This window comes from Macrobrachium nipponense, chromosome 49, assembly GCF_015104395.2.
Source record: "Macrobrachium nipponense isolate FS-2020 chromosome 49, ASM1510439v2, whole genome shotgun sequence".
Classification (NCBI taxonomy): Eukaryota; Metazoa; Arthropoda; class Malacostraca; order Decapoda; family Palaemonidae; genus Macrobrachium; species Macrobrachium nipponense.
The window spans coordinates 11,697,740-11,712,186 of NC_087224.1; the positions used below are offsets into that span (position 1 = coordinate 11,697,740).

At 37.9% G+C, this 14,447-nt stretch overlaps 1 protein-coding gene across 1 annotated transcript in view; it reads left to right on the forward strand.

The window, feature by feature from the left end:
- The window catches only part of LOC135205206 (uncharacterized), a 167,050-nt gene that overhangs the window by 11,914 nt on the left and 140,689 nt on the right, over window positions 1–14,447 (forward strand). The window contains exons 3-4 of the mRNA XM_064235569.1: window positions 11,069–11,162; window positions 13,978–14,071. Of these exons, the coding sequence (XP_064091639.1) occupies window positions 11,091–11,162; window positions 13,978–14,071 (166 nt within the window). The 5' untranslated portion in view covers window positions 11,069–11,090. The remainder of the gene's footprint in view (window positions 1–11,068; window positions 11,163–13,977; window positions 14,072–14,447) is intronic.

A 14,447-nucleotide genomic window follows, 5' to 3' on the forward strand; every position in this document is an offset into this window, starting at 1 on the left:
GGCTGCAATTTGGTATGTCTGATCGACATATCAATTTGCAGCCCTCCAGCCTCTGTAGTTTTTAAGTTCTGAGGGCGGACAGACATATATAGCCATCTCAAGAGTCTTCTGTGACGGAAAGTTAAAGTTGATTATCGTGTACCCATTTTGATTGGTTGCTCACTTAATTAGTCAGATCGAGTTTGTTGTAAGCATTTTGAATCTGTGTTGCATTTTATTACTTGGACTGTTAACATAAGAAAATAAATAGAATTATACACACACACACACACACACACACACACATATATATATATATATATATATATAGATATATATATATATATATATATATATATATAACATCAGGAAAACCATAAATTTACATTTATTTTATCATTATCGTTTTTAGTCATTCAGCTCTTTCGGCCTTCTTGAATATGTTGCTATCTTCCCATTCCTGTTTTTTTTAATGCTTTGCCTTTATTGCAATTATATTATTATTATTATTATATAGTGTATCAGAGTAAGCGTCAAAGTAAAACTAAAAGCAAGGATTAATGCAAACCCATGTTGCAAATTGAGTTCCTTCTATTGAACTTGCGTATATAGTTACAAGGCCTCCTACTAGGTGGCGCTAGTGAGGTGAGGTGCGATTTTCAAATGAGTATTAAAGTACAGCTCAATATACTACATATTAATTAGTATTTTATAAGTCTTATTTTAATTGGGAATTTCTAATTGCAGACTGATGATGATATGTTGGTGACAACATGAAACGTTTTGTATTAATATATACATACACATATATATTTAATCAGTCTATACTTCTTCTTCTCCTCTGGCAAGAGGAGACATTGTGCACTCACTTATCTCTAGAAGCATGTTGGATTGCTCTAGGTTACAAGGAGTTTACAAGGATTAGGATGTCTCAAAGACTTATCAGACATTCCGAGGAGACTTCGTGTGCTCACTTATCTCTTGGAGAAGGTTTTACTGTTCATTCACAGTGTCCTAATGATTTTGTCTAGCTTTCTTTTAAACTCTTCCACACTGTTGCTGTTTACAACTTCTGGTGGCAGTTTATTAAACGTGTCACATATCTTGTATGTAAAAAAGTTCCCACAGTGGGATGTGTTGCATCTCTTCAATTCTAGTTTCCGTTCATTATTTCTTGCCTGGTTTTCGTTTAACGTAAGTAGATTACTGTCTACTTTTGTTATGCCTTTCAGTATTTCGAATGTTTTTAGGAGGAACAAGCACACGAATAAATTCTAAACTCTTTCCATTGACTTTTTGTTATCACTGCCCACTTCGATGGCGTAGAAAGGTATAGCCACGCATATGCCAGAGAGAGAGAGAGAGAGAGAGAGGATCCTGAGCATTGGTTAAAGTTGGTTGAAGGACTTCTGGTGTATGGGTGGATCAGCTCTGACAGGACTTCCTGACCCATGTCCCTTATACGCGTAACCAATAAAGCACTTCCCCCTTTTATGCTGATCGCTGGGTTAGCTCTCAGTCTGAGCTTTAGCTTGGCAACGTAACTAGCCGACTGCGTTCGTTCGTGCCCTTGTGAGAATAGTGTGTATTATATATATATATATATATATATATATATTATATATATATATATATATATATATATATATATATAGCTGACTGTCAGACTATGTATGTATGTATGTTCGGTATAGACGGCGAAACCACTAGACCGAGTTAAACCAAAGTTAGACCATATACGTATAGATTTTGTAAGGGGTGATTTTTAACTGGATGACCGTAGAGAACAATAAAGTATTATTCTGATAGAACTTTTCACGAGGATTCCTAATATGCTCTTATTTGTCTTCTACGACGAAAGGTAACGATGGTATTACGGTACAAACACTGTCGGCCTACGGTTACCCAACGACAGACACTGTTTGGTATATACTTATATTAGATTTATATATATATATATATATATATATATATATATATATATATATATATATGTGTGTGTGTGTGTGTGTGTGTGTGTGTGTGTGTGTGTGTGTGTGTGTGTGCATATATATAACATATGTATATGAGACATTTATGTTGTTTCTTTACAGCGCCATTTTCCAGTCTATCAAACACAATACAGTTATCATAGTTAAAGACATAACTGTCCAGTCATTGCTGGTAGACAGACGGAGTGAAGAGAATACTGTTGATTACAGAACGCAAATCTTATTTACAATAATGTGGAAAATAATAGTAATAATAATAATCTTTATTTCGGCTCAGGGCCATATACATGTGATTACAAAGTAGAGTCAATACTAAACACACAATCTAGATACTCGAGATTAAATGGTAGAAAATGAGAATTGGCAACATCCACACAGTGGCTGAAGTATTAGCAGAAATAGTCGATTATAATGAGGGAAATGACCCATATTGAGAATAGTTGTATAAATGTTAAAAACGATTTCGGGCAACTGAATTCTTGCTGGGGACCTTATAGGTGGTTACAAGTCAGGTCCGAAGTGGAAGGGCCAACTCTGAGTAATAATAATAATAATAATGGCAGAATTCAAAGAATTGATTTTACATAAAATTCTTTCAATTCTCCTTATAATTTGTCTTTCTGGGACGCTGATATTATGAAGCAGCTGTCCGATATTCATCGTGCTGTAGGTCGTCAACGGAATTTCGGGCTGGTGTTATCAAAGGCAAACTGGTTATCAGGGACAGGCTGGGGTCGTCAACAGGTATATAGGTGTGTCTCGTAGGTCGGGAACAGGCCGTAGTCGTCAGGGGTCTATCCAGTATTCCTTGTTTTTTCTTCTTTTCTGGTTTTTCTGTAGGCGTCTACATTTTTCGTCCACCTCGTTTGGCCATCTTCGGGACGGGATCGTTGAGTGCAATGGTCTGTGTCGGATGGTTTCATTGGGCAATACCTGTGACGTCACGAGCGATGTCATTAGGGGTCCGGTTGCTGGTTGGCTGTCCTCTTCGTGGGCGGAGCCTCATCCTTATTGTTGATGGTGGAGGTCCCCTCGAAGGGCGTGCTACCAGGTCGTCCTCAGGGCGAGAGCTTGAGCTTCGATCACCCTCAGGGTTACTATCACCAATAAGGATGAGGCTCCGCCCACGAAGAGGACAGCCAACCAGCAACTGGCCCCCTGATGACATCGCTCATGACGTCACAGGTATTGGCCAATGAAAAGTGAGGTACCCATTTCTTCAAACCTTAGTAGATAGTATTAACGAAAAAAAAAAAATAAAAGACCCTTACTAAAATTAATCTTAAGTATGTAATAATTAAGAAATGCAAATGCATTACACAAGAGAAGTAACTTGTGATGGGACAAGTGATTAGCATTAAGATAATTGCACAAGTAGAGTAGACTCTCACTGCACTAACTAACAGATAATTAACATTAGCTAAAATTCAACTCTTGATCATCGGGAAGAGAGCCCGATTACGCTAACAATTACTAACACAATACACCTAAAAAACAATGTACAGAACGTGGTCTGAGTCCCCCCTCTCGCCCCCCCTACAGGGAGAGGGGAGGGAGGGAGAACGATCCAATTGGAGCCTAAAATCATGAAAATAAAAGTCCACCAGGCAGCAGCAAAACACAGTAATTCAATATAAACACAATAGAATAATTAAGATGCTACAGAAGTCGAACCACAATACAGTGATACAACAATCACTACATGAATAACCGAAGACAAATTGGACTGTCCAATTCTTTTATCCTTCTCCGCATACCTTCCTTTAGCCCCACTTTCAATCCTTCAAAAACCTAGACTTCTTTCCGGGGGACCCGATCCCTCATCCTACCCTATCCCCCCCATTCATGTTCATGTTCATTCACACAGACCATTGCACTCAGCAATCCCGTCCCGAAGATGGCCAAAGGTGGTGGCCGAAACGTATAGACGCCTATAGAAAAACCAGATAAGAAGAAAAAACAAGGAATACTGGATAGACCCCTGACGACTACAGCCTGTTCCCGACCCAAGGGACACACCTGTATACCTGTTGACGACCCTGATAACCAGTTTGCCTTTGATAACACCAGCCCGAAATTCCGTTGACGACCCACAGCACGATGAATATTGGACAGCTGCTTCATAATACCAGCGTGCCAGAAAGACAAATCATAAGGAGAATTGAAAGAATTTTTTATAAAATCATTTCTGTGAATTCTGCCATTATTTTTGATAAAACATGTTTGAAAGAAGGTCTGTTACCAGCATACACAAATAATAATAATAATAATAATGATAATAATAATACTTCATTAATACATGTTTTATTGGAAATAATGGCTATTTCAGCCGCGTTTATTTTCTTTTATAGAACATTCTCTATTCTTCTCATTACTGACTTTTCTTCTGGACTCAAGGTGGTTATTAGAGAGAGAGAGAGAGAGAGAGAGAGAGACCACGCCCCTGAGCAAGGCAAATATAGAATGTGTCATTTAGTATCTTTTGTCGATTTGGCTTCAAGATCCAATTTGTACTGCATTTTTTTTTTTCATGAATTCCCCCCATGTGGCGTTTTAATAGCCAATTTGAGTACTCAAGAAAAGCCAGTAATAAGAAGAATAGAGAAACTTCTATTACAAAATAAGCACGGCTTAAACAGCCATTATTTTCAATAATAATAATAATGTTAAGAAAGTCACAGTCTCGTGAAAACATATTGTTAAAAAGTCCACAATCATATATTAAAATATATTTTTATGTAAAAAACAAAGACTTTGGGACACCGTTCAGGTGTTCGAAAGTCTTTGTTTTTTACATAGAAATATATTTTAATATATTATTGTGGATTTTTTAACAATAATAATAATAATAATTCAGAAATTTCCTAAGGGGTTTCTTCATAGAAAACGGTAACTTTATTTCCAGACTTATGATAGTGTTACATCTCTGTATGTTGATTTCCTTAGGGGGCAATTAGTGTCGTCAATGCACCTCACGGGGTGCACTGTAGGCATTCATAAAAGCTCTTCAAGCGTCCCTTCCCTAGGCCCCTAGCTGCAACCCCTTCCATTCCTTTTGCCGTACCTCCGTTCATATTCGCTTTCTTCCATCTTGTGTTTCGTGGTGCAGCTGCTTTGAGGTTTTACGACGCTCCTGATTGGCTGTTGATAAGCCAATCACAGGGCTGAAAACTCTTAGTCTCTCTCGAGAGTTCACATAGGCAGGATGTATGTTCCACCTCTCCTGAAAGACGTATCCCTCAGGAGCGGTGGAACATAGATCCTACCCATGTGAACTCTCGAGAGAGACTGAGTTTCCAGCCCTGTGGTTGGCTTATCAACAGCCAATCAGGAGCGTCGTAAGGGGCTGGCCTAGACATCAAATGCACGGTTGATGTGAATCAACTAGGGTCTTCGGTTCTTGCTGCGAAGTTGTCGAATAATTATTCACTGCTTTGTATCACCTGCTCGATACTTCTTTTTTTTTCTTCGGTATTCAGTGCAATTACCCTGGAGGCTATTGATCAGGATCCTTTGTTAACTGTTGAGAGACTCTTCGGATTCGTCCTTGAAAGTGGTGGTTGTCGTTATATCAATTATTTAGGAATGTTCTGTAACGAAGGCACAACGGAACCTCACGCTAGTAAAATCTAGTATGGCTTGTTGACCTACGATAATGTTGACGAGTGCGTGCGCGCCCATATTTACACACACCCACACAATATATATATATATAATATATATTATATATATATATATATATATATATATATATATATATATATATATATATTGTGCGAGGTAGTTTGGAAGTCAAGACGTTTTTGTATCGGTTAAAAATGTACAGACATCGACTGAAAGGTACCTGTTTTATATATATATATATATATATATATATATATATATATATATATAGTGTGTGTGTGTGTGTGTGTGTGTGTGTGTGTGCGTGTGTGTACTATGTGTGTAATTGAATCACGAAAATATGGAACGTGATGAATATATAAATATAGACAAAATCCACGAAAGAAAGATGAACGATGGAATTTTGCAAGGCCCTTTCGACGTATTGTCCTACAGAGGAAATTATAAAAATAAGTTTACAAAGAAAGCTCGTATAAATGATAGATGGGGATTACAAAAGAAAAAAAAACATGTACTTGGAATCCAACAGAATTTGACCTTTTAGAGATTTTATCAATAATTTTATGGTTTCAAAACCACTCGAGTAAGGCAAGCTAGTAATTTTCTTTCTCCCTTTTACTTACGCTATAAAACTTTTTGTGGGCTTTGTTATAACAAGTGTCTATCCCATGTGAAGGATAACATAAGTCTGTCCCTATTTTACCCATGTATTCGTTTTCGTGATCCAAATACTGGCAATGCCTAATCCTTGTAAAAACTTGGAAGAAAAAAAATGGGGTGCTGAAATCAATTTCAGGGGTACTGGGGAAGGTCCCATACGTGGCGGTAAAAAATCAGTGTTTCTGCAGTGAAGGAATATGTCTGGACAAATGTATTTTTAACGCATTTTTTTAAATTCAATAAACTTTAACCTGAGTTGCAGCATGGAGATGAAAAACGCTTAATTTGTACGAGCGTTCCACACTTTCGTATTAAATCAGCATCACAAGCTTTGTGATAGACCTATACAGTGTACAGTACACGTTCGGTACGTGTGCTAATGTCTCACGCCAGACGGCGAGACACCGCGGTCCCTCGCCACCGTTCCAGGTAATCGTTGCATAGTAGCAGGTAGCAGTACAACACAGCTCTTGTGTTCCTGTAATACTGGTAAGATCACCGAAGGATATTTTCCCTATTCTCTCTCTCTCTCTCTCTCTCTCTCTCTCTCTCTCTCTCTCTCTCTCTCTAATTTGTCGCACAATATTTTTATATGAATGGATAGATGACATTTCAAACCTACACTAATGTAGTAGGCCTAGATATATTTTGAGCCTGATTACAACTTTATGCTGAAATTTTATTGAAGGAATAATTGGCTGAATATATTTTGCACACGTTTATTACCCATAACCAACGTGAATAAATGTGTTCGTCAGATTGATTATCTCTTATATTTTTTAAACTTATTGTCTTATTTTCTATTATGGGAAAGTTTTCTACGGTCAATACACCAATCGACAAAATTTTGAAGGTCAATTATATGTTTCATAAAATTTATAATATATATATATATATATAATATATAATCTTATATTATATATTATTATATATTATATCTATAATATATATCATATTTTATAATATATATATATATATATATTATATATATATATATATATATCACATATATATATTTCCCAGCGTATTCGACCATTCGGCACTGGTTTAAATTAAAATCAAACAAGCGGCAACACACTTACCTTTAGTTGCTGGTTCTCTCTATGCAAACGGTATCAGGCTAAGATATAAGCTGGGCTAATGAATCCTCGTAGATACAAAAAATATACTTTTTATTTCCCAAACTAGCTGAACATGATGTAGAACAAAGTGATTAAATGACATAATTTAAAGAACTAAGTCTGACCCATAAAAGACTGTAAACTGTCATTCTACTCTTCTGAATTAGATTAAGTAATCACCTTTAAAACTCACAATCTATTTGTTTTTACATTTAAATAGTCAAGTCTTTTAGAGAATCCCATTCTCTTGTATAATGCCATGAACCCATCTGAAATAAAGAGACATATTTGTTACATTCCCCAGCATATAAGAGATATTAAATAAATGTATACACACTACACCTCTCACTTTTCAAAGGGCAACATTTTTCTAAAAAAGTTACCGTACCTTTTACGATGGGCATGTCTGTCCTTGAGACCCCAAAACCGTCCTGTGTCTTATCACTGACAAAAAGAGAGTGTCACCTTTCTCTTGAAAACTTGGGCGGTTAGGCCCATCCATTACATGCACAAACCAACACACACATCCGATCATGCCTTGAAATGGCATAGCAACCGAGAGTCTTACCCAGGCTCTAAGGATCATCAGCCTTATATTGCATGATCATCAATTCAGCACCCTTCGCGGAATCCACAGTGTTTGTCGCTAGGCCCTCTTGTCTATAAGCAAAGAAAGCTGAGATCTAACAATTCCCCGATATATTTGCTTTTTCTTTTAATATATATATATATATATATATATATATATATAATATATATATATGTGTGTGTGTAGATACTGAATTTGCATTGAAATTGTTCTCTGTGTGTTAAAACATCTAAGAAAAGGAGGCAATTGTCTTTGCCTAATTCTGAAGTAAACTTAATCGATGTTACCTGGTTATTTAAATTAGAGAGCACATCATTTACATGATTACGAGAAGGCAAAACAGCTAAAATATCGTCAACATAGCTATACCACTTTAAAGGAATATAAATAACATTAGGTAAACAAAGTCAAGAGCTTGGTTACATATTTCGAAGGCTTATATGTTATTGAGCCAACAGTATTTTAGAAAACCAACCAAGAGGAATGTTGATGAAAAAAACTAGCCCTATGAAAAGCATCAACATAATTTATAAAATTTCATGTTTGGACTGCCCTTATTTTTATATCGGCCAATCTAGCAAGGATTTAGAAGTATGAATTAAATAGAATAAGTATTCTGTCAAAACTTGGCAAACACCCAATGCTATATTCATTCATTTAAGTGAAAATTTTCACAGGATAAATTGATCTGAAAACTCAGTGATTATCAGATCGAAAGATTTTGCCTCACGAAATCTTGTAGAATTAGCTATTGTACAGCTTGCTTCCAGTAGTAAATTTAACCTTGTGCCTGGGATGTACTATTTGGACCTCTGTATTAGTAAAATGTTCATGAATGGCTTAAAAGATAAAATAACTGACTTAATTGCACTAGTTATCTTATATATATTTTCTATATTTTTGTATGTTCAATATTGATTTGTAGAAATATTCACCTTGCACAAATTTTTATTGTTTACCAATATCGATTTGTACTTTTATAACGTCTTTTTGGTGGTCAGTCACTTTTTAATTGTCTTGTCCCTGATTCTGAGCTGCTGGGTCGAATCTTTTGTCAAAACTCTTAACCCTGTTTGGATAGGTCTGCTAATTCTACAGTTGTGTTGGATTCCAGTTACATATTTGTTCCTTTGTAATCCCCATCTATCGTTTGTACGAGCTTTCTTAAAACTTTTTATCTTTATTTAGTTTGTAAAGTAAAGGACAAGAAGTCGAAAGGCCTTTTAGATGTCCATCGTTTCTCTTTCCTTTGTGGGTTTTGTGGGTTTTGTCTTTATATATATATATATATATATATATATATATCTATATATATATATATATATATATATATTATACATATTATATGTAGCTAATTCAGCTATATTATAGAGTGGGAGTCTCTTGCGGTGTCTAGACAGATTCCGCTACCATTGAAAACATTTGGCAGTGATCATTTCCTATTCAACTTGTAACCTAATAAGGTGATCTAGCTCCATTTTGGGAACCCATATACCAGTGGATTCCAAACTTGTCCATACCAAGGACCCCCAGATATGATGAGTCCCAGCCGAGGACCCCAGTCAATCAAAAGTTTTCACATCCACAATTTTTTTTTTCCAGAGTATAAATATATTAATTTGTTCATTGTGTCGCAGACCCCCTAGGGCCTTCTCCTGGACCCCAGTTTGGGAGCCACTGCCATATACTAATGCATGGCAGCCTTCCAATAAAAATGTCTGAAAGTAATGAGACATTTGCACATTGAAATCTGTTGTGGTGATGTGGTTCAGTGGTTCTCTACCTTTCTTGCCCTGTGTACCCCATCAGAATGTCATCAACACCCCGCCCTTTTCCGTTTTCCAAAATTGTCTGCCTTGAAAGGCGCATTTTAAACAATATGCAACAAAATGCTAACAAACACAAAACTAGCGCAGAGAAAGCCCAGTGTGACCTCTCGGCAGTGAAGACCCATGCCCACTGTGTTTTGTGTGGTCCTAGAGCCAGTTTGAACTCCCAACTCTGAAATACCTCCCTAGGCCTAGTTGAGAACCACTGAGATAGTAGTTGGTCATGGGAATCTCAGTGCACTTTTAACTAACTTCGTCAACTTCAGGGACTTGTCAGGCTTCTGCACAGTTTCATGAGAACCAGACTGGACAGAAGAAAGCATATGGAGATGACCCACCTGTTCGTGGACATTAACACCCACGGGAGAACCATCAAACCATCGTCTGTTTGTCTGCCAAGACGACTCTTCCACTGTGCGAATGAGGGCCACAGAAATGGTGGATCTCTAGAACTGGTTAAAGTGAAGTTTGTGATTCCCTGAAGACAGGTGGTTGTTGTTTAACCTGCAAGACAGAGTTGCACATTTGAGATCCTATAGGTTTAGTAACTATGTCCTAGCAACCTACCAGTCAACAGTAAATCCGATTTCTTTACTATAAGTTGCCAAGGTATGATAATTAGACGTTAAACTTTGCTGACCTTGCCTGTTGTTGAAACGAGGGTTGGAGGAGACGTCCAAGTAAGAAATCTTTCTATGATACTCCCCATATGGGGGTAATGCCATCAATGCACCTCATGGGGTGCACTGCAAGCATTACTAAAGGTTCTTTACAGCTTCCCATTCCTTTTGCTGGACCTCCATTCATAATATCTTTCTTCCATCTTGCTATCCACCCTCTCCTAACAATTATCTTATAGTTCAACTGGAAGATTTTTCCTCCTGTTACATTTTCAAACCTACCTTTCAATTTCCTTTCCAGCACTGAATGACCTCATAAGTCCCAGTGCTTGGCCTTTGGCCTAAACTCTATATTCCACTCCATTTTATGATACTCCACATCATATACTAAACCAAGGAAAAAATCTACTACCATTATTGAAAAATGTGAAGAATTTTCTTGGATTTGAGAGGATTTGCAAAGGCACTCCTATATTTAACCTCCATTTCATGTTTATCAAAGCATCCAGTGTTCTTTATCATTTTAAGCTCCTATTCTTCTGAACGATGACTGTTAGCAATTACCATCCTTTCAGGTCAGTTTCACAAGAATATCATTTTCAAAATGTGCCCAATCACATATATTTTACAAGTAAAATTTTTTATCCAATTTCAGAGGGAGAGACGCTGATGACGTCATGGCTAGTGGTGTTTGGACGCAGCTGAGATGCTCCTTTTGGCGACATTATCTCCAGTACCTGAGGCAGTGGGTAAGTTATGCATGGCGTCCCCGAGTTACGGCGGTACCAACTTATGGCGTTCAGATCTTGTGGCGCTTTTCCAGATATATTTATCAGGAATAAGTGTCTAGTTATGGCACCGTTAATGGCGCTTACAACAAGAATAGGTATCTAGTTACGGCGTGGTAAGCGCTGATAAAGGTGCTTATGATTAATTGATAATCACCTACTTAACGGTATTAGTCGACTTACAGCACGCTGCTAGAATGGAACCCCTGCCATAATAAATGTTGTATTATTTTCAGTATCTGAATCTGTAACACACCATTAGAAATACACACAGTCTCTTATTCATGTTGACACTAGTAGCCGATGTGTACTTTTAGTCATAAATGAAGGTATTTTACATTGCGAAAAATCTTGCCACATCTAAAAATTCTGTCTTCTAGAATAAAATGTATTTTTTTCATTCAGAAGGACAGCACCGGACGTTTGCATTTCCCTCCTATAACAATAGGAATTCTTTTCCAGCACCTTTTTGATATCTTGAAACACAGACACACCTGCACATCATTCATCAAAGAACTTACATTTCTAGATGTCAAGACCCAATAATTCTAAAACAGTAATTCTTAACCTTTTTTTTGGCCCGTGCGCCCTTTCATCATATGTCAGAATGTCATCCCAACTCCCCCCTTTCCAAAATTGTCTGCCTCAAATGGTGCATTATTCCAAACTAGCAAACTTACCCATCTACAATGGGTGATAAAATATGGGTGCAGAAGTGAAAAATTTATATGTACTATTTGTTCAGCAATATTAAAATAAGGGCGATTACACGAATAGTCTCTCTCTCTCTCTCTCTCTCTCTCTCTCTCTCTCTCTCGTAATGTAATTCAAGGGACGATCACTGAACGCAGAGAAATTCTTATTCATTGTTGTTTCCCCTCTTTTAATGATATTCTCTCTCTCTCTCTCTCTCTCTCTCTCTCTCTTCTCTCTCTCTCTCTGTCTCTCTCACTCTCTCTCTAAGTAAGTGAAGGACTCTCTCTCTCTTCTCTCTCCCAAGTAAGGGTGAAAGGGACGATCAATGAACGTAAAGAAGTTTGTATTCAGTTATTGTTTACCATCTTTTAATGATTCTCTCTCTCTCTCTCTCTCTCTCTCTCTCTCTCTCTCTCTCTCTCTCTCTCTCAATGTAAGTCAAGTAACGCGAAGACAGTGATGGGATTATCGGATTACTTAGCTCTCAAATCACATTAATCTCTCTCTCTCTCATTTTTTGCGATAGCAAGATAAAATTATAAAATTGTAGTGCATTGATGTCGTTAAATGGCTCTCTCTCTCTCTCTCTCTCTCTCTCTCTCTCTCTCTCTCTCTCTTGTCGGTGACTTTCAGTTAACGGAACAGGGATCTTGATTGGTTCGTTTCTTTGTCAATTACTTTGCACGGTGATACAAATTATAAAGTATCTTTCTTTTCATTATGTTACCCCAAAGACGCAACTTGTATGTCAGTGCGTTATGGCTACTGATAAATGCTCTTATGATCCTGTCTTCCAAAAAAGAGTAGAAAGTAGGAACTTGTCAGTTTCCTTTTTATTATGTCCATTGGCAGGATCGAAATTCCGAAGCAGCATTACCGGGTAGTACTTCTTCAACGTTATTTTGTGCACTGGCAGTCCCGATGGATTTAAGTTATTCAAAAAATCTTGCGGATATTGATGATAATTTTCATCTTCTATTGTGTCCGAGCTGAAATATTTGCAACTTTCTCTGGGGAAGTTGTACAGAAATTATGTATGAAAAATCGTAAAGTAACTAAGTATACGAGAATAACCAGCCTCGTTTCACGGCCAGAAACAGCTCCGTTTCAGGGAATCTCCCTTCTCACCCCCACCCCCTACAAAGGAGGGGGTTAGGTTGGATGAAAAACAAACCTTACAAACCATCTTAGGGGTCCCCACCATAACCCTGCCAAGTTTCATGCCCATCTGACCAGCCGTTTGGCCATGATTGAATGACAGACAGACAGACAGACATTACGTCCATTATAGTATGATAATAATGCAACAGAATACCAGCACAAACACAAGCTAGCGGAGAGAAAGCCTGGTGTGACCTCTCAGTGTTGCAAATCAATGCACACTGCATTTTAGTGTGGTCCTCGAGCCAGTTTGAGCCTGTCAAACATGGTCACCATCTCCCCCCACCCCGAAACTCAAATTTTCCCTAGGGGGAATTAGTCCCTGGTGCATTTTCTAGGTATGCATCCCTTATTCTCATCACATAACCAAACAACTGTAACACACTGTGGTTCAACCCCAATTGTTTAACGGTAAGCATAACTAAAGGTTCTTTGCAGCATCCCTTCCATGGCCACTAGCTGCAAATCATTTCATTCCTTTTACTGTGCATCCATTCATATTCTCTTTCTTCCATCTTGCTATCCACCCTCTTCTAACAATTGTTTCAAAATGCAACTGCAATAGGTTTTCCTCCAGTTATACCTCTCAAACCTGCCTACTCTAAGTTTCCTTTCTAGCGCTGAATGACTTCATAGGTCCCAGAGCTTGGCCTTTGGCCTAAAACTCTATAGTATTCCGTTCCAACAGTCCCCCGTTCACCACAGATTCAGTCTTGACGAAGGTAATTTGCTTCGAAATTTCCCTGTGTATTCCAACTGATGCCTCCTTGACATCATATCCTCCTGTCTTTCACTGTACTGAAAGGAAACTTGTATTTCTGTTGACGTTAGGAATATGGTGCATTTCGAGCAAAACACTTGACCTAGTACGTATACACTGTTGGGTAGTCTTTGAACACTGACGATTTTCTCTTTTCAGCCATGGCTTCTGAGCATCATCGTGGTCGCGGCATTTCCCTTCGCTCTTCTGGCTGGGCTGAAATCTACAGTCCCTCCTCAGTACCAGAGCGCATGTGAGTTACTGACCTTCATTGATTCACTTGTTGAATTTAACCTTGGGGTCAAATGTGCCCCTCGCAGGTAGTGCTGGAATTCTGCTTCCGTTCCAATTGTCTTTCTTCCATCTTAATTTCCACCCTCCTCTAACAATTGATTCACAGTGCAACTGGGAAAGGTTTTCCTCCTGTTACCCCTTCCCAAACTTCTTCGATTCAATTCATAGGTACAGGTCCCAGTGCTTAGCCTTTGGCCTTAATTCCATATTCAGATCAAATCAGTGAAATGGGGCTGTAGCGATGCTAAGTGGTTCCCTCGCATCTGATGAACAAAACTAAAAGTAGCAATTCAAGTCTGAGTTCGTGCTAAAGTTGACTTCCTCCGCAATCAGAA